We start from the raw sequence: 27,601 nt of genomic DNA, 5'->3' as shown, positions 1-27,601 counted from the left end.
CTTCGAAGATGAAAAATCTTGGTGTACAAACTATATAGAATAAGTTCCGATTAAAATAAACTTGGCAAACAGAGTAATGAAAGTCAACGTTATTTAACAGTTATATCCGGAGCGATTGTTTATGTGGCGTCCTATTCTTGAAGTGCACTTCGGAGGAGGAATATTCCGTTTTGAACGCACCCCATGACAGCGAAGGTGTAGTCCGGATGAAGCTCCGCCTGTTAGACTTTTAACTTTCATGTTTAGGCTCGGCAGACTGGGTCCTCTGGTTAAGGCAAATGAACACTTAATATCATCGTCGGGTAAGGGGTTTCAACACTTTACTATGCTAGCCGGTTAGTGTGCTAACAGTAAACAACTAGATTATGACACTAGTTTAGATGTTTTGACAGACCCATCGGTGTAAAATATATTTTTTACTCGTCAAACTATTATAATGAGTCATTTGAACCTTTATCATATAAGCAAAACATGTCACAGTAATCGCAGTGACATCAGCTAATGTCAACTGATCTCTTATCTGACAGACATGACACTGCTGCTAAAACAAACAAAAGGAACCATCACAGACACTCTTAATACACGTAATGGTTAAAATGGTAATTGTATTGGTTTAAACTAACTTGTATAGCTATAATGGTCTCTGTTGGTCTATAACTTACCATTAAAAGGTTGTTGTTTTATTCAGTATAATGTGTGAAAACACAGCATACAGAAACACTTACTTTATTGGGAAGTTCTTATTGAGTTAAAAGTTGACAGGCGCCAGAATCAAGGTTAACAGAAAGCCAAACTTAGTTAAAAATCGTGTGTGTGATGATGGGTCACAAGAACAACTTGTGACAATGACTTGTATGTGGTTTTTTAGATTTAAAATATAAGCTTAAGTGGAACTGGCTGGGTGTTTTCGCAATGGGTAATTCAAATTGCCACAACCATTTGGGTATCCCACGGGGAAAAGGACCCCATCTGGTTGGATGCACAGACGTGATGGTTGGCCACACAGTTCAGGTAAGTGCGATGGAATTCAGGTTATTATAATGTTTTTATATCATAAGCAAACTTTTTAAAAGATGTCATTTAAAATTTCCTAAGGGATCATTCTTCCGACTGTATTATCCGTGCCAACCATCAGAAAATCCTCAGTTGCCAGACTGGGTCCCGTGCAGAGAGTATTTTAACGGCCTGGCAGACTTCATGAAAATGAATAGAGCACTAAGTGAAAGAATCTTCAACTACTTCTTTGGTAATCATGACTAGTACAGACATATGATTGGATAGGCTACGAATTGTCTTTAATGATCTGTTATGTTTGTTATGGCACTAATATGGGCCGCTCATCATTACCATTTCTGACAAAATAATGTTATTCAGCACTTAAAGGGACACTCCACTTTTTTTGAAAATATGCAAATTTTCCAGCTCCTCTGGAGTTGAACGTTTGATTTTTGCCGTTTTGGAGTCCATTCAGCTGGTCTCCGTGTCTGGCTGTGCCGCTTTTGGCGTGGCTTGGCATAATCCACTGAATCTGATTAGACCATTAGCATCGCGCTGGGAAATGACCAAAGAGTTTCGATATTTTACTTGGCTCCTCTGTAGTTGCATCGTGTGCTGGGACAGGCCGAGAGTTAAAAGTTGCGATTTTCTAAGCCAGAGGTTCCCAAACTTTTATTCCTGCGCACCCCCTTCTATGTCCCAACTGGGTTTGCGCACCCCCAATCCCCACTTCAAAAAAAAAAAAACACGCTAAAAAGATTTGTTTTTAAAGACTCATGTTTAATCATGCACAAATAACCAGGGGCCGGTTGCAACAGCTGGACGTTAAGAAGTTGGGTGTAAGTCCTACGTCGAGCTAAGCTACGTCTGACATTGTGAAAAATATTTACGCGTGTTGCACCATCTGAAACTATTACCAGATGCAGCTACGCTCAGCGTACATGATGCGCGCCCCCGTGTATGCGTTTAACCACTGTGATATTTAGATGCCATTCGAGTTTACTATGGTAAAAAACTTACAATTACTGCCGTCAGCTAATAGATGATATATGAGAGTTTCCTCATGTTTACCAGTGCGCTCTAGATGCGTGCGGTCTCTCTACCATGCATGAAAACACATTGCTCGCGTATCCTGTGCATTAGACATGCCCATGTCTCGTCACATTTCATTATTTCTATTTTTGCCATAAAAAGTCTCTTTCTCTTGGTCCCTCTCCTCCTTCGTGACTAACAACTTTATCATAAGACGTCCCACACTTGACAGTTTCCCTGATTTCAGCCAGTTAAGCATATTTATAATATATATGGAATGAATGAAACGAATTGGCACGCATATAACTTAGCGGCTGCAGTGCATAACAGAAGAGCAGTGCGTAGAAAAAGACAGCAGCTGTCTTCTACATTTCTATCAAAAACTAATTAATTGTAGTTTTTTTATTTAAAATAAAAGCATTACAAAGGAAATGTTTACTGTTAATTTTTTTTATTTATTGTATGGAAAAATCCCACTTAAAGAAACAGACCGCCATTACATTTTTCCTCTCGCGCACCCCCTAGTGGCAGATCGCGTACCCCTGGGGGTGCGCGCACCACACTTTGGGAATCCCTGTTCTAGGCAGATATGGCTAGGACCTATACTCTCATTCTGGCTATTGAAAGTTACCAATGGGGGACTATTTTCAGGCACTGTTTAATAGGGCTGCACAATTCATGCTAAAATGTGAATCACGATTTTTCTCCATGGGAATTGAGATCCCGATTCTCTCAGCCAATTATCTTTTTTATTTACAAAAACATTTATTATGCACTTAACTTAAAAAAATTTGCTACATGACTTTAGTTATAATAACATGTCTTAAAAGTCTCTTTTCCTTATTTTAGACCCCTTTAAATTTAGATTAATTTAAAATTTGTTGGCTGTTAAATAGCACCTGTGTTTTGGTAAATTACATGTTATAATGTTCCTCTCGTGCTAAAAACTCTTTCCAATGGAAAACTTGTGGCGGTAACACAGAGTCCGTTTCTCATCTGACGGCTGCAGCCTCTGGAGGTCGCATTTCTAAGATGCGCATCATAAAGACATATATTTCAGAATATTAACAATTAACATTATAAAGTTGACTACTATTTTAGTTCATCGTATTTTTTTGTATTTTGATTTGCGAATGCAATGCTCCGTTAACTCAAATGAACCAGGCTTGATGACGTATGCAGCCTGCATATGCGACCTTCGGAGGCTGCAGCCTTCCGATTTAGAAACGTCCGGAGGTAAGAAATTTCCTTGCCTTCTGTCGAAACCAAGGGTGTTGCATTGTCACCTTCTCCGTCGCCACCAGGATTTTCCACAATGACGCTCGTTTATCCTCTCTTTTTTGTTTAAATTGCCGCTCCAAATCCACCAAGTAAACGACTGTGTTTAGGTCTGCCACCTTGTTATACGTCACTCGAGTGACAGCGGAATGCTGCAAATAAGATGAGAGACGAGAGAAACAATTGGGTCTGATTGGTGAATGAATAGGGTTTGGTTTTACCCTGTATTAGTGTGTTAGCAAGTTTGACTGATATTATAGCATATTGGATTGTAATGTAAAAACGTGAACACGTGAATGCAGCATCTCAATACAGGGAAATACTGTATATGCACGTGAATCGGCGTCATTTAAAATGAAGATTGCATTTATGTATGAATCGAGATCGTGATTCTTTTAGGATTAATCGTGCAGCCCTACCGCGTAATATCATTGCGCCCGCTGCAGCCATGTTACAGTAGCAAAGTCCTCGATTATTACGCCAGAATGAGAGTATAGTTCCTAGCTATATCTGCCTAGAAAATCACAACTTTTAATTTTCTGTCATTCTTAGTACACGATGTAACTACAGAAGAGTCAAGATTGAAAAAGTGTCGAAACTCTTTGGTTACTTTATTGGCGCGATCAGATTCAGTGGATTGTGCTAAGCTATGCTAAAAGTGGTACCGCCAGACCCGGAGATAAGCTGAATGAATTCCAAAACAGTAAAAATCAGATGTTTAACCTTAGGGGAGCTGAAAAATGAGCATATTTTAAAAAAAATGGAGTGTACCTTTTTTAAATATGGCTTGCCACTGTATTTTTTTAACTTTTCACTTACCTACCACTTACCTTACTGCTTGTTCACATTAGGCTCTTATAAAGTCCCAGCAGCTTGGAATGCATCTTTTAAACCAGATGGGAAATATCCTGTTATTATATTTTCGCATGGATTAGGAGCTTTCAGGTATAGTTGATTTGAAGGCATAGATCTTAACATTAGAATATTTTATAATGCCTTATAATTTAGTGTTTTTGTTTGTTTTCAGGACATTATATTCGGCCATATGTGTTGAAATGGCCTCGCAGGGCTTTATTGTTTCTGCTGTGGAACACAGGTACATTCTTTCAGTAGTTTATACCTATTTATGAGCTGTCAAATAGCTTTTTAACTTACTAGCCAAGTACTGTATGTTGTTTCTCTAACCAGCCGGCAGCCAACTGACATGGTCACAGTTATGGTTCAGCAATTTTCCTGGCCGTGTATTATGAATGCTTTTGTATGTTATAATAGCCAACGTGTGTGAGAAGTATGTAAACAATAGTATAAACTAGTCATCACATTTTTACCCATGACTCATACATGACATACAAAGAACCACAATGCCAATGACACATAGACTTTCAGGTTGTAGGGTGTGAATTCAAACTAGTTTAGGGTAGTTTAAAGGGCTAGGTAGATAGAAACCTGTATGTTCTGTGGAACACAAGAATGAATATTACGTACAGTTTAGTAAAAGCGAGTGGGCTCTCAAGTCGATTGAACATTTATATTTTAAATTTTCTGAAGCTATACAACAATGTCAAAATGTTGTTATGATTCTCACAGAAAGCTATTGTATAATCTGATACAGTACTTGCCAGAAATTAAAGTTTAATTCGTTGGTGAAGCTTAATGGCTAAATCATCTGTATACCTTTTTAACTAAATTGTTTCTTATTGCAGAGACGAATCTGCTTCTGCAACATTTTCCTTCAGAGAACATACTGAACCAGGGACAAAAAAGCATGCGTCATGTGACATATCCAAGCCTGTATCCGAAAACCTGGAGGAGGACTGGATGTACTACAGGGCACTTAAACTAGGCGAGGAAGAGATTCCTCTAAGAAACAAGCAAGTGAGTTCTCTTGCTTTACTCGGTTTACTATTATACAATGAAACTCTGAATAAAAATGTTCATTTGATATTTTATTCTAAGCATGGAAATTTGTTTTTGTTGACATAAGGAAAGCAAGTAAAAGGCTATTGTTTTTCCTTATTTGTTTAATCTCCAAAGATGGACTGTCTACATGGGTGCACTGAGCTTTAGGCAAATAAGGGTTTCTGTTTATGTTGCAAGTTAAGCAAAGAGCTGATGAATGCATCCGAGCTTTAAATATCCTCTTCGATATTAATTCAGGAACGACTGTGAAAAACGTCTTACAGAGCACGTTTGACTTATCAACAATGAGGGTGAATATTACAATAAGTTTACTAAGTATCATTTGAAAATGTAATACTTTTATGAATACAGAAATAAACTGCTTTTATAGTTGTTTAGTATAATACTGTAAAAAAACTAATGGAAGTGGACCATTGGTGATGATGAAACTTTTTGTATTCAGAATTCCATGGATTTGTGCAGGATAGCAGTTATGGGACATTCCTTTGGAGGTGCAACGGTGATCGAATGTTTGTGCAAGGAGGTCAAATTCAAGTATGTGATGAGAAATAATAGAAGCAATATTAAAAAAGCTAACAATGTCAAGTCTAACTAGCATGTTATTTTCTTAACATGGTTATGAGTAAATTGTTTTTCGAAAGAGCACAGTATGTTGAGGCTAGAACTTATCACGAAAACTAAACTGTTTTGAGTCACTGTGGTTAGCACTTGTTTCTATCTTGCTGATGTCTGTCTGTGTAAACTTTAAGCAAATTTCCTGTTTTAAGAATTTTTTACTTGCAACCGTAATGCTGGTAGATCTAAATTCTTTATATATGCCTCATAGCATGAACTAATCATAATTCAAATGACTTATTTTAGCAAGATTCCCTACTGTTGAGGGAAAGTTTTTACATGGTTGTCATTCATTTACAAGTTATACAGGGAGTGCAGAATTATTAGGCAAGTTGTATTTTTGAGGATTACTTTTGTTATTGTACAACTACAGTGCTCTTGGTCAATTCAAAATGTTTACAAACCCTCAAAGCTGAACATTTAAGTAGTAAAAGTGAAATTTTGGCTTTATTAAGAGAATATTTCTATGTACATCATTATTAGGCAACTATTAGTGTGCAGAATTATAAGGCAACTAAATGTTTTTTTTTTCAACTGTTAAAGTGAGAATAATAAACAAACTCTACATTTACAAAAAAATTAATAAAAAAACAAAAAATATATAGACTCAGTGACCAATATAGCCACCCTTCTTTTCGATAACAGTCACAAGCCTTCCATTCACGGATTCAGTCAGTTTCTTGATCTGGTCTGAACCAACATTTTGTGCAGACGCAACCACAGCCTCCCAGACACTGTTCAGAGAGGTGTACAGTTTACCTTCACTGTAAATGTCCTGCTTAAGAAGGGATCAAAAGGTCTCAATAGGGTTTAAGTCAGGTGAAGAAGGGGGCCGTGTCATTGGTTTTTCATCTCTAAGGCCTTTACTGGCCAGCCATGCAGTGGAGCACTTGTGATGTATGTGATGGAGCGTTGTCTTGTAAAATAATCAGTCTTCTTGAAAGATGCAAACCCCCTCCCACCACTGCTTGAAGAAAGTGTCTTCTACACTATACAGGCAGGCAGGCACAGACAGGTATTATTAAACATGAGCTTGTTGGACCTTTTTGGGTTTAAAATGGAAATAAAAAACAACTCTCAGACCTACTGCCAATTTTTAGAAGACACTTTCTTCAAGCAGTGGTACAGGAAAAATCCGCATCCCTCAATAAGACTTTTTTATGCAAGACAACGCTTCAGCACATGCATCAAAGTACTCAACTGAGTGGCTGGCCAGTAAAGGGCTTAAAGGTGAAAAACTAATGCCATGGCCCCTTCTTCACCTGACTTAAACCCTATTAAGACCTTTTGAGCCCTTCTTAAAGGAGTGGTCCACTTTATAGATGGGGCCCATTGACTTACCATAGTATTTTTTTTCCTACTGTGGGAAGTCAATGGACCCCATCTCTAAAGTGGACTACTCCTTTAAGCAGGACATTTACAGTGAAGGTAAACCGTACACCTCTCTGAACAGTGTCTGGGAGGCTGTGGTTGTGGCTGCACAAAATGTTGGTTCAGACCAGATCAAGAAACTGACTGAATCCGTGAATGGAAGTCTATATATTTTTTAATTTTTTATTGTTTTATTTTTTTGTAAATGTAGAGTTTGTTTATTATTCTCACTTTAACAGGTGAAAAAAAACAAGTGAGATGGTAAAATCTTTGTTTTTCATTTAGTTGCCTAATAATTCTGCACGCTAATAGTTGCCTAATAATGATGTACATAGAAATATTCTCTTAATAAAGCCAAAATTTCACTTTTACTACTTAAATGTTCAGGTTTGAGGGTTTGTTAACATTTTGAATTGACCAAGAGCACTGTAGTTGTACAATAACAAAAGTAATCCTCAAAAATACAACTTGCCTAATAATTCTGCACTCCCTGTTTGTTCAGGAACAGATTACATTTTAATAAGAACAAAAAACAAATCTCTTAAATGTTTGTTCTTAGGTGCGGTGTTGCATTGGACACTTGGATGCTTCCTCTGAATGATGAGATCTTCCCAAGTGTAAAGCAGCCCATCTTTTTTATCAACTCCGAAAAATTCCAGTGGATTGGGAATATCATCCGTATGAAGAAACTGGACTCTTCTGTCATACCCAGAAAGATGATAACCATCAAGTGAGTAATCAACCTGATATCAAAGGAATTTGTTTGTATTTTACAAGGTGGGTTACTTATATGAATTAGAAGTGAATGGAAAGCATTTATAAAACCAGGGGCGGACTCGCCATCTGGCGCACCGGGACATTTCCCGGTGGCCTGCCGGTTGTTCTGGCCTGCCTGCTGTACAGTAAGGTCAGGTTGACATGTGATAGGCTGATGAATGACGGACTTCTCAAAATCTACGAATCAGGCAAGAATGCCCGCACATGACCTAACGCCAGCAATACACTGCCTCTTTCGCACTATCTGGCAAATACGCAGTGCAAACGCAAAGGAAAAGCAGAGAGGATAAACGAACGAATAGAAAGAAAAGCCCTGGTCACTGATGCAGCAGAAATATATTTACCAAGGACAGAGCAGGTTACTAGTAAAAGCACGCATCTATATATTGCTGATTGCATGTTTTAAAGTCAGGTGTTGGGGAAAACCCCTACACTGCAGCTCTGAAGGCATCAGGCAAATGAATTAATTTGCATGAATTTTCAATAAGTCCTGCTATTTTATACCACGCCGAAACACCAAGGCTGATATGTAAAGTGGATCATTTGATAAAACTTAGTTTTTTGTGAAAAACCATGCTTTTTTGCATTTCACATTTTAATTTGCAGCTCTTAAAATGGTCTTTTAAAAAATAATGATATAAGTATAGGTTATTAAATATGTTTATTTCATTTTTAACTGTGTCTCGTCCCTTTTAAGTAGTGTAAGCAAACTGTGTATTTGTTAGGGATGACCCTTGCTCTTCTTCTCAATGAATTACGGCTAAATGCCGCAACATCCAAAAGCCAGAGGGCGCTCTTGTGCAGAAACTCAATATGCGCTACAGACAAAGAACCATTACACACGCAGCTATGACCATAGATATGTATAATAAAGGCTAGATGTCTTACTGTGAAGTCTCTAACGTCATCACTTGGCGGCCATCTTACCACAGGGAGCTCGCTCACTCGTAGCATTGTGTTTTAATGATGCATGTACTTTTAAATGACCATAACTTGCTCAATTTCCTACCGTTTTTCAAATGGTTTGGTTTCTTACAAACGTTATTAAAGGCGGAGTGCACAATGTTTGAAAGCCAATGTTGACATTTGAAATCTCCTAAACAAAGACGCCCCTACCACAATAGAATCTGGACCTTCTTTTGACAGACACGCCCCACGCCCCTTACTGCTGATTGGCTACAAGTGTGTTTTGGTAGTCGGCCCGACTCCCTTTTCCAAAGCGTTTTTCAAACATCGTGCACTCGGCCTTTAACATGCCTATAATTCTGGATGTTTTAACATGTGTCATGAAAATGTTAGATTTTTTTGTATGTCATAGGTACATCTTTGACGTTTATAACAAACCAAACCGTTTAAATATCGGTAGAAAATTAAGCAAGTTATGGTCATTTAAAATTACAGGCATCCTTAAAACACAATGCTACGATTGAGCGAGTGCCCTGTGGTAAGATGGCCGCCAAATGTGGATGTTTATTATACATATCTATGGCTATGACACGCAGCTCCATGAAATGTCTTAAGGATATATTTATATTGCTGTTCTTCAAACCTTTTCTGGTATTTTCATGATAATTAAGAATATTTATAATGATTATGTTTGACGAGCGTTGCTTTTTCAAATGCATGTTATAAACAACTCAAACTAACAGTGATTTCAGATCGATAAAGACTTACTGATCAAAAGCCATAGTACATGAAATAGCTGTGTATGTCATCGGCTGTGCGATTCAGAATAGTTATCAGCCACATATTTATTAGTGTATATCGGCATTTATCGGAGCACCCTATATGGTAGTATACAGTGTGTATTTCTAGTTAGTTTTTATTAGGGGTGCTCCGATAAATGCCAATATACACCAATAATACGTGGCCGCAAACTATTCTGAATTGCACAGCCAATATTTTAAGTACTGTGGCTTTTGATCAGTAAGTCCTTATCGATCTGAAATCACAGTTAGTTTGAGTCGTTAATATGCTTTGGAATGTATGTTTTCCAAAGAAAAACACTGATAAAATACAAATACTTGAAAAAATACTTTTAAGTAGAAAGTAAAACCTCTGCTTGATCGTGACCCTAGCAACTTTTCAACCCACATGTGGTCTGTGGACGTTGGCATGAACAATCTATTTACTTCTCCTTTTGGTGGCAAGTCGTACAAAGATGTATGAAAGAGATCGTACAAGTTCGTACACCATATAAGATACAAACAAATTGCCATTAGGTCATGTTGGAGTAATTTATTTCTGTTTTTCATGTCTGTTATTCTATCTGAAGAATGGATTTAATGTAATTGTGTCCTTCTTTGCTGTGTCTTGGCAGAGGGACAGTGCATCAGAGCTTTCCTGATTTCACATTTCTTACTGGTAACTGGATTGGAAAGCTTATGAATCTGAAAGGCGAGATCGATCCATATATTGCAATGGATCTTTCCAACAAAGCAACCTTGGCTTTTCTTCAACAGCATTTAGGTAAGCTATTTAATTTTTTTTTAGTATGAATGGTTCGATGTATTTCAGCCCTCTGTAGTGCTAGAAAACAGAGTGCCGCAAGGATGACGTATTTTTGTAGGCCAACCTGGGAGTTACCAGGTTACTGGTTTCCTTGAAAAAAAGCCCTTAATTTTTCCCATCAGACTTTTGAATCATCGCAAAAAAGTAAGATCTGTGTTTAACAAAAGTTTGGCATTTACACCTTTTGTAAGTCTTCATAGATAAACACAACTTTTGGAATTTTGGAGTCAACTTTTTTTTATTTCTTTGAAATCAAAATCTTTTTATATATATAATTAGAAAAACGTGCACACCAAAGCTTTGAAACGGGGCTGAAAATGCCAGGCGGCGTCCGCCAACTTTTTACTCGCAAAAGTTCATGGCAAAGTCTATATTTATAAAAACTGTTTTTGACGTGGAAAAGTGCTTAGCGCCATGTCAGGTTCTGAGCAGACGTACACACTTTTGCTTGTCCGAATGCTGCAGGTTTTTGGCAATATAAGCCATTTTTGCTTCTCGCAATTGGGTTTAAACATTGAAAAGCGCTCTTTTATATTTCTATGACATTAATTAGGCAAAGTTTAAAGACTGAGGTCTGAAACTGCTCAGCTGCGCACAAGTTCAAAATCATTTGCAATTTATACATTTCACATCTTAATGAAAGGGGTACGCACATTTTCTATGCGCAAGTTCGGTTTAGGAATCACACGTACGCATTTTTGATAAATGATCGTAAGATCAAATGTAGGATGGTTTCTACGCAGCATTTTATTAATGAGTCCCTTTGTGTGCACACCCCCTTATTCTCTCTCGCGCACACATGAAAGGTGTTACGTTGTATGGTATAATCCAGCTCCTCATGCATTCAAGCATTTTTTTGTATATCATCATTGTAGAGCATGCAAATCTTGTGTTCTGTACTTTGACAGTGTCTCATTTGTTTTACTGTATGCATGTCATTTACTATGCATTTAAAGATTGTCTTTGTGATGTTCACATATCATAGACTAATTTTATTTCTCTTTATTTCCAGCTCTGGACAGAAACTTTAATCAGTGGGATCCATTAATCGATGGAAAAGATGATAACTTGATTCAAGGAACCAATATTGTTATACCACAGTCATCTATTTAATCAAGCAATAGGAAATGTTTATCAGTACAACTATTTTTTGATGTTACATTGCAACAAATAGGTTTATAAAGCTACAAGTTTGAAAAGCACAATCTACATGTATTATATAGTAGAAAATCAGTTTGTAAAAACGCAAGAAATATTTTGGGGTGTATTTTGAATTTGCACTTCGAAGTGCGAAGTGATCAGATGTAAATTCTATTTAGTAATTGAATCAAGGCTAAACTACAAACTTTACATTTATAAAGGGTACCACTCCTCACATACTTGCAAAGCAGACAGTGCAATATACAGCATCTTTTTTAAACCTGTGCCTTAATGGTTTTGTAAATATATTTTTTAATTTTGATATTAGGATTTTAAAAAATGAACTGCCATGAAACTTTATGAACTGTTCATCAAAGCCTGCTTGTGCTGCCCTATCAAGAGAACAATTCAGATATCCTCATTCCTGAAAACATTATAAGTGATTTTCTAATTTTCATTTAAATCAGTTTTCAATTTTATACACTAATGTACAGAAATGTTTAGGACTATCTCCTAAAAATTAGCAGTATTGTGTAGAAATGTACAAGATGTGTTTGTATGTCTTCTGAACTTTATTAAACAAAATTTTTCCTTAGATTTCAATTTATTAAACATACAAAACACTTAAATAACAGCATACCATAACCGTACATTCATGTACAGTAAGTGCTGCATACATATTTATTAAACAAAATTTTAACCCATTTCCACCAATGTAAACATGTTAGAGCAACTTCCAGAAAATCAAAGATAATTTGGATATTATAAATTTTTTACAACTGCATCAAATAATCAAAAAAGGCTGTGTAATGAAAGGAACAAACAAAACAGCCTTTAAACCTGAGAATGAGAAATAATGCATTGTATTTGTGTGAAAAAGTAGAAGTGCTCATTGCTATCAAACTGGATTATGGTAGTAATCCACATAGACCTTAAGTTTAGTAGAGTATGTGAACATAATAACACCCTTGCAAAATGCACCAAACTGCTGGCAATTAAAGGAAAAACACATTAGCAAAGTAAATTGTACCTCACCAGAATTCGATTTGAATTAGTCACATTTCTGTTCTGGCTCACATACTTCTGCCTGAGGGTCTCGCAAAACACCAACAAAAATAACAGATTCATCAGGTTCGTCCTCAACCTTCAATGTCAGATGAGTGACTCTTGAAGCTTGCTCCTCTGAGCTGCCAAAATCAGATCTTTCTTGTAAGCCTGTAAAATAAATTTGTATTAAAGGATTAGTCAATTTTCTTTAAAAAAATACAGAAAATTTACTCACCAGTCACCACCATGTCATCCAAAATGTTGATGTCATTCTTTGTTCAGTCGACAAGAAATTATGATTCTTGAGGAAAACATTCCAGGATTTTTCTCATTTTAATGGACCCCAACACCCAACAATTTTAATGCAGTTTAAAATTGCAGTTTCAAAACGACTCTAAACAATCCCAAACGAGGCATAAGGGTCTTATCTATCGTAACGATTGTCATTTTTGGCAAGAAAAATTTTAAATATGCACTTTTGCCCTTATGCCTCGTTTGGGATCGTTTGAAAAGGCAATTTTAAACTGCAATTTTAAACTGCATTTAAACTGTTAAGTGTTGGGGTCCATTAAAATGAGAAAAATCCTGGAATGTTTTCCTCAAAAAACTGAATTTCTTCTCGACTGAACAAAGAAAGACAAACATTTTGGATGACATGGTGGCGAGTAAATTATCTGGATTTTTTTTTTTTTAAGAAAATGGACTAATCCTTTTAAGGGACAGTTCATCCAAAAAGTATGTCATTTACTCACTCTCATGTTGTTACAAACTTGTATATATTTCTTTGTTTTGTTAAAAACAAAGAAGATATTTTGAGGAATATTTGTAACCAAACCGTTTGTGAGCCCCATTCACTTCCATAGTAGGAAAAATAATACTATGGAAGTGAATATTTTCCTTCGTCTTTAACAAAACAAAGAAAATATATACAAGATTTGTAACAACATGAGAGTGAGTAAATAATGACAGAATTTTCATTTTTGGGTGTACTATCCCTTTAACTCACCATTTAACCACAAAATAAGACTAAAATAAGAATAAAACTGCCTTACGTGACGGTTCTTCAGCATCAGCGCAGACCTCCATCACTTCTCCCTGAAGCTTAAATACAAAGTTAAACATGAAAGAAATTGCATACATTTTTTGGGTTTTAACAGAGTTAATTAACACTACAGTTATAATACCGTGCTATCGGATGCATCGTCTGACTCTGCCCCATCATCACTGGTCAGAACAATAAGATCTTCAGTAACATCTACAAAAAAAACCAAACAGATATCGTTAGAACTAAAAGCCCAAGCAGTAATTTCAAATGACTTTCAATTGCACAACTAATTAAATTCCCATACTGTTAAACTCCTTAAGCAAGGCATCTATTTCAGGTGTGGTCCTGCTTGCATCATCCATTACCTGCTGAAACATGACAAGAAACAATATATTCCACAGCCACTGGGTGGTGTGAACATTTAAAAGGTAAGTACAAGTCAAAACACCTTATCCTGAAGATGAGAATCAAGGAAATCCATCAGTAAATCCATTGTATTCTTTGCAGCCCCTAAACAGCCACATTTTACAAAGAATAAAAATTTGAGTCGATTCAAAGTACACAAAATGTGCCAGCAATGCATTAAGTGTGAATGTACGTTACCTTCTTGCTCTCCAGCTGAAGTATTTCTGTCCTCCTGAGGCTCCCTTTGTGGGTGCTCGGACTTCAGTACAAATTTTAGATTTTACACAATGTTTACTTTTAAAGTCTATTTTTAGAAAGTGTGATGCTTCAGTATACTTACACACATGGCAGTAGTTGGTATTTCAACTAGTTGTGCACATGCTGCCCCTGATGCATCTGCAAGCACAAAAACAAAATGAGGTGATGAAGCCAAAAGCATATAGGTACTGGACAGATAACAAAAATGCTTTTTCGTGATATCAAGGTGTCACAGTTGTTTTTCCATTGTTAGCAAGGTAAACACATAGGTCCTATAGGCAGAAACCTTGTTATAAAAGCAGTCCATGGCTGAACTAACTTTTAAATAGAAGCAGTAGTTGTGGGTAAAAAAGCTCAAGATGTGTTTCGTGCCAAGGGGGGGGGGGTCACACTAAATACTGACTGATGCCTGAAGACTAGGGCTGGGACGGTTGTAATTACCATAGCACCACCTCGGTGGTGGAGTCAACCAGCGGTCGGGAAGTGCGCCCCACGGTGGTGTGCACCTCACAAATGATGAAAAATATAAAGTACAATCTCGCCCAGTGAGATGTCTTCAGGTTTGTGTTAATTCAAACAGCCAGCAGACGCGGAGTTAATGCGCTAATTTGCAAGGGAAGGCAACTGTTATCAGTGATGACCCGCTTGCTTGGGGGCCGAACAATGAGGAAAGATATTGGCCGTTTCTCAATCCGAAGACTGTAGCCACCAGAAGTCGAATATGCAAGCTGCATACGTCATCAAGACTTATAACATTAACAATTATAAAGTTGACTATTATTCTTTGTTAATCCTACATTGTTGTAATATGCTTACGACTTGAAAATGTCTGAAAATAATAAACCAGGCTTGATGACATATACAGCAGCGACCTCCGGAGGCTGCAGCCTTCGGATTGAGAAACGTCTGTTCTCTCTTGGTCACGAAAAAGTATCAATCTGCGCTACCAGTACACCATCAGAACGAGTTTTCAGCGCAGCTAGAAACATTATAAACCCAAAAAAGTTTCTCACATGTTTCATTAGTGGAAGTGCTACAATAAACACGCAGAAATACGCCGATCTCTTGTGTGCTCCGGGGCTCAGCACGAGCAAACACCGAAATTGCCAAGCACATACGCACAGTTGCTTCACGTGACCGCGCCGCTTCCCTCCCCTCCCCTTCATAGCATTTTTCGTTGCCGAGTAACCCAAGCATTGTTTGTCGCTGTCACGAGCACCCACCGCCGGAGAAAGAATTTGGTGCCTATAAAGACGCACGTTTGTTAAGAACTGTATATCTGATCATCATTTAGATTTTTATATTTCAAAATATATGTATGCATTATGTATAAGACCTATAGACGGTTTCATCGGACGCACGTGATACACGTCTGGATCGAACCTTACTTCCGGTTTTGTTTTTTTAATGGTCTAACTAGTTGCTAAACTGATCTCTTGAACAAATGCCTCGTCAAAAATAACTAATGTTTTGGTTTCCTAGGTAATCTATGTGTTGTTTTTTTGCTTGTTATATAAATAAACTACGTTTAAAGTACTTTGTTGTTATTTATTATTAGCAAAGTTTACCAGAAGTTACTGCGGACCGCGACAGGCACTTGTTTATGTCGTTACTGCTGAAACCGTCTATATGCATCAATGTGCACGTGCGCATACGCTCATGCTCATAGTTGTGGGTACTCCACTCATGGACATGATTTTAATGACTTATGGTTAATACAGTGGGACAGGCCGTATAATAGAAACACTAACAGACTGATGATTTTACACTTGCCTTTAAAAATTAGTAGTAGGTAAGAAAAAGGTCACTTACCCTCAAAATCTTCAACCAAAGCATCAGAACAGGACACAGATCCCTTTGCTTGAAGCTAAATTAATGAATACGAATTCATGTTGAGACACTGGGTGACAACATTTGGGTAGGTAAAAACCATGTACTGACTGCAAGAACAGTACACTACCTGTACTCCAGGTTCAGCACCTGGATCCTTCTCAATGAGATATTTGCTACTCTTGCCGCCTTAATGTAATAAAAAACAAACTCATAAGCAAAACAGAAAATCTATTTAGAAAATATTATAATATCGAAAATTCACTAGTCATTTTGCCGTTGTACATACACTGAAACTTACCATCTGGTTCCTCAGAGGATGCAATGGGAGTCGTTTCATTTTCCTCATCTTCAGCCTATTGTAAATAAATGTAAAATGTGTTGCTAAATGCTACTGCTGTTAACATTAAATGAAACAATTTTGTGACATTAAAAGTCCATTTACCTGGTATACATCCTTCACTGGCGCAGCAAGTACTCTTTCGGTCAACTCATCTATACAACATTTAAAAAGTATGTAAGTCTTTGTAGTTAACCTCTCCCTTTCAGAATGTGACATAACAAACCTGTACATTACATGTGATAATGTATACCTTCAACTTAGCAGCTAGGGATGGGCACAAGTACTCGATTGCTCGAGTACTCGGACGTAGCATCGATGATCGATCACGAAAACGATGATCATGTGGGTTTATTTATTAATTTATTTTGGTTATGGCGGCATATGGATGTCTGGTTAGTGTTACAAGCGCCTGTGGAAGTAAAGACTGGGTCTGAAGATGTGTGTTTGACGTCGTGCTGAGCTATGCAGACCTAACATTACCATGCATGATTTAAAAACAAACAGATATTTCCGCGATCCTATGAAGCCGGCCACACCTCACATCACATCACGGAGGCATATGGTTTAAAAGGATGCCGTGATTTTCGGAAACACAGTCAGTCAGTTGCAAAATGTACAGTGCCGTCAAAAGTTCAATGGGTTATCATCTCATATTTAAACATCAAACGTCAAGAGATGCCATAAGAGCATTACATCTTGACTGACAACAGGTGAGAGGACAACACGTCACAGCTAATCGCTAAAATGATAGCAAAAGACTTAAAGCTGCTTAATGTTATGAAGCTTGTGCTTTGACTGAACGTGTTTAAAAGCACGCTGTAAATGGTGCAAATCCACAACAGGAGTTAAACTTTCTGTACATAACTTAGTTGAAAACTTAGTTGAAGTCTTGCATTTTATGCAGATAGATGCATGATCTATAATACATTTATGTTGAATCAAAGCTTAATATTATGTAGAGTCCGTCATATAGAAAGCGCTTCGGTTTGTGCTTATTAACCCTTTAGTTTCACTTCATCACACAGCTATTACTGTAAGAGGTTTTTGTTAACACTCTGGGGTCGGCTGCGGCGCGGGCGCCGCCAACTCTTTATTTTTCAATCACTCCGTAAAGAGACTTAGATAACTCTGCTGATTTTGGACATACAGATATGATTTATACATCATTTGAAACGTTAAAGTGTCTAGTTTTTTTTCTGTCCACTCCCAATAAAAACAGAATGTTGTGCTTTTCGCAAAATTAAGAAAATAAACATGATGCGCGTTTTGTTCTCTCTCCCTCAGTGAAGCCATTTCAGAAACGCGTCAGAAAATTAACTGTAACTTCACGAATACATGTCTTATAAACAAAAGATAAATGTCTACATAATGCTTGGAATGTCAGCTTTTAAATGATGTAAGTGAGATCGAAAACATATATTGTCATTCGGTGTAAACTGTATGAGAAGCAGGAGAGGGACCGTCTTTCTAATGTTACCTGATTATCTGTAATGAGAAGAGATCGCCACGCCCCCGCGCCATTGAAGTGAATGAGCAGAGACATCCATATGCATAACTTGTGCCTCCTGCAGTCAATGGATACGCAATCCAGTCCACCACAACCCAGTCTCTCCATTCCTTGTTGTTTCATCCGATTGCACCAAAACATGACATCTAAATCCTTATTTACTTGCGTATGTGTGTCAGTATCTCCAGACGCGAGTGTTTTCATTGTTCTTCCGTCAAACATTTCACGCGAGGGGAACACACATAAACAAACACACGAGTCAGGAAACTCGACGCGGTTTTTGGTATTCTTATAAAATACGCGATTGAAAACAGTACAATCCTTATTTACTTGCGTATGTGTGTCACTATCTCCAGACGCGAGTGTTTTCTTTGTCTTCCGTCAAACAGTTCACGCGATGGGAAACGCATGCACAAACACGCGAGTCAGGAAATCGACGCGGTTTTTGGTATTCTTATAAAATACGCGACTGCAAACAGTACAATCCTTATTTAGTTGCGTCTAAGCATATATCTCCGCACAGCACGTTTATTAAACACAGGAGCCCTCGCATGTGCACACATAAGTTAAGAGGCTTGTTCGACTTAATGCGGCGCCACAAGAACGGGCACCCAAATGACGTCAGAGTTTCGCGAGAGCGATTTAAAAGCAAACTCTTCGATATGATTTCGCGGATCACTCTCGCGGTAGTTTGACGTCACCCGGCTGTCGATCTTTGCAGCGCCGCATGAAGTCGAACAAGTCGGCTGCTTTCATGAGCAACACGTGAGGTAATGGCGGCGGCTGTAAACAAACATTGAGCAAGTTTATCGTGCAAGTTTATCATGCTTGTCTCTTGTTGTGTTTCTACTATAATGATATAATGATTACAAAAACACAACTAAGAGTCCAAACAACGATAGGCAGTTGTTCTTTTGAGCTTTTTGCTGCACACAAACCCTGTGTTCACTTTGATTAGGCTACTATGGTTTTTTAAAAGGTAACTTATAGCCTACATGTGAAATTAATGTTATATATATATATATATATATATATATATATATATATATATATATATATATATATATATATATATATATATATATATATATATATATATATATATATATATATATATATATATATATATATAGTGTGTATTTACATTTAAATTGAAAAGTAAACCATCATGGTTTTACTACAGAGAAAGTTACATTCCTGTTAAACATCCCCACAAGGCTCATGTGGCTCATTATGCAACCCTTTGGTCTCTCAGCTGTCAATCACTGATTATTCAGGAGCATTCCCGCCTCCACGCATACAGCCTTTCCCAAGCAAAAGTGTCTTAGAAATTGTAACTCAATATCTTGCTTTATGTGAACGAGTAGGCCGAATGATTTTCACATCATTTTGAAGAAAAAACTCTAGACTACTAGATCCTGTTTTGAAAAGTCTTGGGAAAACATGTTTAGAATTAGTTTTGTGGACTTATATCAGTGACTTAAAATTTTTGCTTTTTCAAAAACCACGCATAAACATTTTTCTCTCAAAAATACAAACATGTACATACATGTTGATTATATGATATTGTAGCCCAGTTTGTGCTGAACGCAGTGTTATGAGACTTTTGCCATTAATATGTTTTTAAGCAACTGAAAAAAGCACAAATGTCAGTGCATGTCAAAACTTCCCCAGGGCCCTAAAAACCCCTTAGACCCCAGAGGGTTAAAAAACATTTAATTCATTAATAATCTAAGTATGTGTTTATTGTTCTGTTATAGTTTCTTCAAATATTTGAGTGTTTTTAATAAAAATATTTTTATTTTCACCATGACGCATATGCCCCGCCCCTTTGATTGCCCCACCCCCAGTTAATCGAGTACTCGTTCTTCAGACCTATGGACTAATCGAAATGAAAAAATTTGATAAATGCCCATCCCTATTAGCAGCATAATCTAGTGCTTTAAAATCAGTTCGTAAATCATGGACAGACAAAGAAGGTTTTGAGGCTGTACTATTAAAACGTGTTGTTTCATTCAAATTAAAATATAACAAAACAGAAACATACCACTTGGAACTGCAGCTCCAATGCCTGAAGGCTGTAAATATAATAGTGAAAAAATGAATAAACTACATTTTAGAATTATTTATATACAAATAAATGGTTTCACTATTTCACACCTGTATTGGCTGTTCTGGCACTCTCTCAAAGATGTTGAATGGATCTACCACCACCTCAGAATCATGCTCCACAAGCAAAACCTGTAAAAATAAACATATAAATATGAAATGAACAAAACAAAGGTGCAACAACCAGTGTGAATGAGTGAAGTGATATTTACCAATGTAGCATCTTCAGAAACCTTTAAAATTTGTGCCTTGCACCAGTGTCGTCTTACGTGTGACCAAATAACACACTCTGATCCAACAGGTTTCTTCTCCGCAGCTCGCCTGATAAAGCCCAAGTCTTAAAAAATAATCAAGATATATTGAGACCACTCGTATGAATAATGGTGTAATGCATTCTGTAACTCTAACAGTGGTATATAACTGTGTTGAAAATCTTACCTGTCTGAATGATCGCATATAGTGGAGACTCTGGTTCCTCAACAACGCACAATTCAGAATCAGCCTCTGGTGGAATAATTTCTGAGGGACTATCAGATGCCAAAATTGGATGAGAGGGCACTGGATCCATAGGTGTCTCTTTGGCACCATCATTCTGGTTTGTCAGGTCTAATAAACTTGCTGTGACATCAGAAATTGGTTCATGATCTGGATCCCTTGTGGATTCCAGGGGTCTTGAGGACACCATACTCGTACTCAAATCAGCTAAGGGAAGATTTTCATCATTCACCACAAGTGGCTCGCCCTGTGCTTCATCGACCTCTGTATAATTTGGTTCATTAGGTTGCTCTTGGTTAGCATGTTGAATATTGAGGCCTGAGGTGCATATTTTACTTGCAACAAGATCAGTGTCCTCGTCAGAGCCAACTTTAATTTCAGATGCCACAGAATCTTCAAAGGAAACCAGTTCTGCTCCACTCAACTCTTCAACTGATGGGCATGTAAGGCTTCTCCAATACCGTTGCATGACATTGTTGATGAGAACACCATCGCACTCCACCTTGACAAAGTATGGCATTTCAGAGTTTCCCATTCTCTCAATGGTGATTTCTAAAAGCTTTTCATTAATGAGCTCAAAAAACTCATCATCTGCCTTTTCATCCCAGACACCATTGGAAAGATCAAAACCTTCAAGTTGGCAGTCAAATGCTTGAGGGGGAACATCAGATAATTCAGGTGGAAGTGCTCTCACTTCGCTTATATTCACTTTGGATTCATTTCCATAGTCTATAAAAGTAACTGACAGTGTGTCTTGGTCCCTAGATGTTACTTTAGCACGATACCACAGATTGTCTTCAGCGAAAAGGGCGATGCAAGCACTTCCCAAAGGTACAGAGTCCTCCTTCAATGTATTCCCCAACACATCACTGATATTCAGTAACGCATCCGAAATCTCTTGGAGCTTGTCTGCTATTGCATTCTGGCACCAGAAGAGCTGAGGACCTCTGATGAATGAGGCGTAACCGCTGAGCATTTCTCCAAATGATACATCAGGGTTTTTGTAATAGGTGCATTCCTTGACATCAGATGTTTGCTTGACACTTGGGGTCTTAAGCTCAACCACTGGTGGACTTTCATCCTCACGTGTGGATCCCAGCACAACACCATTAATATCAAGTTTCACTTCCCATACAGTCCCTGACTGCTTCACAAACGTGCACATGACCTTATCGACGTTTTGTTCAACTACCTGTTTGAAGTTGGGTACAGTGCTTTGGTCTGTGCCGTCAACATTCTGATTGCTTAGCGAGCAGTGGATGCTGTACCTTGGAAATGAAGCAAAAGATTGATCAAGACGACATATTTTTGACGGAGAAACCACAGCAGAGTTTCCAAAGTCAATAAACTCAACATTAACTGTGTCACCAGTGTTTTTTCTTACTGCTGCACGATACCATGAGTTATCATCAGGAAACACTGCACAAACCAAATCTCCCTCATGAATATCACTGGGATTAACATTAACATGCTTCAATTGGTCATCGTTTAACTTCTCCACAAGTGAATAAATGTCATCCTCCTCTGTTGCCAGTTGAACAAAGAACTCAAGAGGACTGTTGCAATGTGAGATAAAGATGCTGGCTTCCTGGCCTGGTTTTATTAATTTCACTGGGAGGTCAGACTCTTTGAGAGAAGTCTGGGGCTTGGTTATAACATTATCATTTTTCAGAGGTTGACAAGGGCGCGTCAACTCATATCCACTATCTGGCTTTCTTTGTGAACTGGGTTGCTTTTGGTCATTATGGTACATCGGAAGATCCTTGGTTGGTTCTGGTTCGGCATCTTTTTGGAGTCCCCACTTGCTCCGCTTCGATTCAAAACCATTAACTTTCTGTGCTGCATGACTTTCACCGGATCGCTGAACCTTATCCATGGGATATTTCTTTACTTCCATGGAACGCTCTCTCACATGGTCTCCCATGCTTTGTGCATTTTTGCTCCTGGAGCTGAAGTCTTTGAATGTGCTTGGTTCATTTCTAGGAATTTCATGGCGAAACTTCTGTTTGATCAATGCATTTACTTGAGTTTTTCCATCATAAAGCTCCACCATTAGTTTCCCTCCAGGATCTTTTGCCACAATCAAAGCTTTGAGAGAAAAGCCCTCTGCAAATTTCTGAAACCATTTTACCACTTCACATGGCACGTCGTCTGGTATGTCTGAGAGTCCGCATTCTACTGCCTGCACTGGGACTGTCATTATCTCTCCAGCTTCAATTGGCACCGGCAGCAAGGCTGATTTATCAACTTCAAGTGTGTCCCCATAATCCACAAAATGAACCACAACTGATGGTTTTGTAGACTTTATTTGACCTCTGTACCAAAGTCCATCTGTGTACTTTACGAAGCAAACCGTTCCAAATGTCTGAGGACACTTGGTAACCTCTAGTTGACGGCACAGGGAGTTGACTTTGTCGGCAAGTTCATCCACCTGGTCTGAATTCCTTGCCAGATGGCAAAAGAACTGCGTGGGACTTTTCACACAGGTGATGCTCACTTTCTCCTCACAACCAGTCTTGATACCGTGTGTGGAGTAGTAGTAGGTGTCCAGGCGAAAGGGCGGGACAGGAGTTCTTTTAGAAGGTGCGCGATCAGCAAGATGTCTTTGGACAAGTAGATTGCAAATGCTTTGGAACGGCGTCTCCAAGTCCACCACATTGAACACCACTTTCTGGGAATCATACATCACGGCAAAAATGGTGCATTTCAAAGGCACATTTGTGGAAGCTGCGGTGTCAACAAATTCTTGAAACTGCATTGTGGCTTCAGGACTCCAATCCATAGCTGAATGAGAGACTGGGTGGATCAGATTATATAAACTGCAACGAAATGCTTGTCCTTTCATCTTCAAAAACATTGGATTTATTTTCCTAAGATCCTCAATGGCAACCTTCTTTGTCTGTCCATAGTCAATGAACAACACATCAACATGTGGAGTTTGGTGCTTGTGAATGACCAAGGCTCTGTACCATATGCCAGTATCAGGATGACGGGCAACACAAGCTGCTTCGAAAGGATGCTGAATTTCACTATGAGCATAGAAGCGCTGAATATCTTGCATCAACACTTCTAAACATGCTGCATTTTTGGCTTTTTGACACCAGAAGTCATTCGGACTCTGGATGTAGGACACGGTTACCTCCAGTGAACTTCCGATTGGAAATAAATACTCCTTGAAAGCAGAAGCACTTTCTGGCAGAACAGAAGAACTGGATGGTGTTTGAGGTCGAGTACTTGTCTTGAACAGACCAGTGGTGTGTGCCGTTTTTAAACTGCAAGATCGTATGGCAGGATTCTCCACCAAGCTCTTTTCGCTGTCTGCCACGTCTGCTTTGCACAACAACTTGCTTATATCATTTTCACCCTCTAAACTGGGGTCCACCAGCTGAACAAAATGGGTGTCTTGAAACTTGTTAACTACAAGCAGATCAAGTACTTTCTCTTCAACAATTTGTAAAAAGTACATCGTGGCCTTCTCATCCCAGTGTTTCAGTTTGGATTTAACGCCATGGAGTGAGCACTTTACTGCCACAGCTGGTAGCTGCTGGAATCTCATGGGCAACTGTCGAAGATTGCAACAATCAACAAGTTCTGTGTTCCCATAGTCAAGGAAGTAAACGTCTGCTTTCTTGTCGATCACCTTGTAGATAGCTGCTCTATAGAACACACCATCTTGTGCTTTAGCAGCACAGAGGAGACCAGCAACAGGCTTCTTTATCAAATTTTCTGTACTGGTTGGATCATCGTACAAACGTCCAAGGCTGTTCATTAGCTGATCGAATTCATCGCCGTAACGCTGAGTGTGAACCCAAAACTTTCCAGGGCTGTCAACATGTTGCACAACAGCTACATGTGAAGTGTTAGGTGGGAGGCTTTCTGTAAAAAACACAGGTTTGTTCTCTTTAGGGTCAGAGTAAGTTTCATCTGGAAGTCTGCTCTCACTTCTTTCTGAAATTTTGCTCTGAGACGATGGGCTCTTTTGAACAGCAAAATCAATACTGGTCAAATCAGAGTCCAGCACGCATTTCTGTTTCAACTCAAAGAGCTTATTGATGTTTGTGTTCTCCTCTCCATAAATCGTGACATAGTGGACACCTTCTGAAAGGCTCTGATACTGAAATTTGGCAATCACTGTTCTGTTGAGCAGAAGAGATTTCAGGAAATCAATCTGTGAAGATGTCCAACCAACACCTCTGTCAGCTATTCCATGAAGAGAGCACACGTACGTTACAACAGGCATTCTGAAGAATTCGGAGGCAAGAGGTCTGACGTTCTCAACCTGTACGAATTGTTTCTTCCCATAATCCACGTGCAAAACCTCAACCACACTGGTGGCAGACATGACCTGCTGCAGCACAGAACGATACCACTTTCCATCATTTCCTCTTGATGCACATGGGCTGCCCAAATTCTCAGGTCTGGCAAAATGTGTTCCAATTCTTCCTTCGTAATGCAGAGTTATCTGTTCTGTTAACTTCCTTAGCTCCTGAGAAAACACCTTAAGTTGACAGAATATTCTAAATGGGCTTGACACCTCTGTGACAACCACAGTCTCAACAGTATCGGTCTGCAACTCTGGATACATGTAGGACTGCGGCTTCTCCATTGGCTCAATGGGTTCCAAGGGCTTGCTCACAATGGATGAAATTCTCTGAAGATCTGCAGGTCCACTGTTAGCCTGAATAGACTTTGTAACAAACTCTTTGAACCTTTCACTGGACAGTTTTTTTGCAAACCCCATTTCATACATCTGTTTGGACAGACAAGGAATGTCAAGTAGGAATGTTCGATGAGGCACGAGAACATCTTGAACGGAGGCGCTAACTCTTTTACCGCAGAAGGTCTTCATGAACTCCAAGGCCATTGTTGACCATTTGTTCGCAGGAGACAGTGGTAAGACATTAGCGAGGACACAGAATTCAACCTCAGGAGGCAGATAGAAAAATTCACTTTTGCCCCATGCTAACGTGTTAACTGTGGCACGTAGGGTTTTTCCTTCATCAATTAAAAACACACTGTACTCCTCAGTATCTTTTGATACGACACGTGCCCTGTACCATGTTTCATACACACGTACAAGGCACAAGTCCCCAGGATTTCCATCAGATTCACAAAACACCTCTCTAGGGTACTGAATCTCCTTTTTCAGTTGCTGATATGCAAACTTCCGGTCTTGGTCAAAATTACCCCAAAACTCTACCAGAACACATGAGGGGTTTACATTTACTCGGGAAATAAGTACAGGTACATTTGAACCTGTTGATGGGAGTCCCGGTATAGAACACATTGTGTTTTTCTCCACAACTCGCTCTTCGATGACCCGGTGTTGGGTGTATCTAGAAAGAGAAAATGGAAAAACTATTAATATGGGTACTTAAATACATTTTATTTGCATGGAGACTAGAGCATCTCAAAACACCATCATAGGACATCATATAGGGTGAATTCACGTAGACTGTAAAACTTTTTGACATTGAGATGGCAAAACCTGTCCCAACTGACCCAAATTCACCCTACATTGTAAGTCATGATGTTTTGCAGATGGATGGTTGACAAACTTTTGTTTAGCAACAGCAAAAATTTAGGGTAAAACTAATTAACTTATCAATTAGATTAACTTTATAACCTTAGTCTAAATTAGGGCATTTCATAATTTTTCAATAAGATCTATAAATTGCAGTTTAACAGCCTCCACTTCAGCAAATACATTTTTGTAAGTATAAATACTCTACATTACAATACATATAAGTTAAAATACAAACTGCATACCTACAGAAACCAAAAGTACACGTGTTAAACAAGAACTATAAAAGTAGTGCAACTACAACACGTGACTAGCAACTACCGACATATGCACCAAATTAAAACCATATTAAATAAGTAACACATTTATCTAGGTTTAATAAGAGAGACTGATTCTTTAACTTAGTGTTGAGCAAAGAATCAAGTTAAATAATGCGATCAACACACACACCAGTGTCTGGACACAATTGTTACGTTTAATTTGAGGATGGATCAATCAGGATTCTGTAGTTTGTAATTTTTTTAATTAACGCTTAATACACAACTTTAAAAGTTCTGCAAATGAGGCAATGCAATAACTTCAGTTAACATTCAACATGAAATGCAGCAGATGCAACAGCCAGGACAAGTGTGCGCCACCAAACACTCGATTAGTGTAACTTATAACGTTAGCCTTAAACTCTCATCGACGACAAATCAAACTTACATTACACAATTTCAAGTTAAAAAAGGATTTACCTCACACAATTTCACGTTAAAAAGTATTTAATAAAATAAAACTGATGTCACGGCAGACTCTTCACCCATATTGTCAAATTAACGAACTAAAAAACGCGCAACTTCAACGTTATAGAGTTTGAGATTTAACGTTAAACTCGAAAAACGGGATGACATCTACACGCTAATTAGAAAATATCGGCAAATGTCAAACATTTTCAAGTAGTACACATTTAATCGACATATATTTATTACAAACACTCACCACTTCACGTGTCCGTCTTAATTGTACCGTTTGCCAACGACATCTGTGCTTCTTGTCCACGTTCGAGGCTCAGTAAAGCAACCCGAACCAAAAACAATACAGATCGCCACCTCGTGACACCATACAACACGATGGAAAGAAAAGTACGGGGTTCAGCACAAAAACTCCTTAAACTGTACAAGTTACCAAGTAAAGATGAAAATAAGTGAAGTAATTTGATATGAGGTTAGCAGCTTTCGCGCCTTGGTCTCGTGCTCTTAAGTGATTGGCCCATTTAAGGTCAGACGGAAGTTCAACAAAATGGACGTAACGTAAACGCAAAATACAAATCTTGATGCATAGTAAACACCAATTGGTTCAGATACCACAGATATATTACAATATTCACAATTATAATTATATTTTGGTCAAATTAAT

The 27,601-nt window shown here is 38.3% G+C and overlaps 2 protein-coding genes across 3 annotated transcripts; one reads left to right on the top strand and one right to left on the bottom strand.

Moving 5' to 3' along the window:
- The first annotated feature begins 147 nt into the window (after nucleotides 1-147).
- Nucleotides 148-12,235, top strand: pla2g7 (phospholipase A2, group VII (platelet-activating factor acetylhydrolase, plasma)). Its single transcript, XM_073856222.1, has 11 exons — nucleotides 148-302; nucleotides 869-1,011; nucleotides 1,096-1,246; nucleotides 4,158-4,251; nucleotides 4,334-4,402; nucleotides 5,010-5,183; nucleotides 5,405-5,516; nucleotides 5,669-5,760; nucleotides 7,772-7,942; nucleotides 10,310-10,458; nucleotides 11,513-12,235. The coding sequence occupies exons 1-11, from the start codon at nucleotides 239-241 to the stop codon at nucleotides 11,611-11,613; spliced, it is 1,320 nt and encodes a 439-aa protein (XP_073712323.1). The 5' UTR covers nucleotides 148-238; the 3' UTR covers nucleotides 11,614-12,235.
- Nucleotides 12,194-27,504, bottom strand: tdrd6a (tudor domain containing 6a). 2 transcript variants are annotated; one of them, XM_055185842.2, is made up of 16 exons: nucleotides 27,185-27,504; nucleotides 20,623-26,015; nucleotides 20,397-20,521; nucleotides 20,236-20,316; nucleotides 20,123-20,153; nucleotides 16,671-16,720; nucleotides 16,527-16,581; nucleotides 16,356-16,414; nucleotides 16,208-16,262; nucleotides 14,478-14,533; nucleotides 14,336-14,396; nucleotides 14,181-14,242; nucleotides 14,037-14,097; nucleotides 13,872-13,942; nucleotides 13,740-13,788; nucleotides 12,194-12,855 (listed from the first exon to the last, which is right to left on the bottom strand). In XM_055185842.2, the coding sequence occupies exons 2-16, from the start codon at nucleotides 25,964-25,966 to the stop codon at nucleotides 12,692-12,694; spliced, it is 6,324 nt and encodes a 2,107-aa protein (XP_055041817.2). In that variant the 5' UTR covers nucleotides 25,967-26,015; nucleotides 27,185-27,504; the 3' UTR covers nucleotides 12,194-12,691. The 2 variants fall into 2 exon arrangements, with proteins under 2 accessions (XP_055041817.2, XP_055041816.2); XM_055185841.2 differs by having other exon boundaries at nucleotides 14,037-14,100; nucleotides 27,185-27,501.
- Nucleotides 27,505-27,601: the final 97 nt, after the last annotated feature.

Source organism: Misgurnus anguillicaudatus, chromosome 18, assembly GCF_027580225.2.
Source record: "Misgurnus anguillicaudatus chromosome 18, ASM2758022v2, whole genome shotgun sequence".
NCBI classification, from domain to species: Eukaryota; Metazoa; Chordata; class Actinopteri; order Cypriniformes; family Cobitidae; genus Misgurnus; species Misgurnus anguillicaudatus.
Note: the sequence above shows the minus strand (reverse complement) of the source record. Positions and strands in the feature narration are given on the sequence as shown.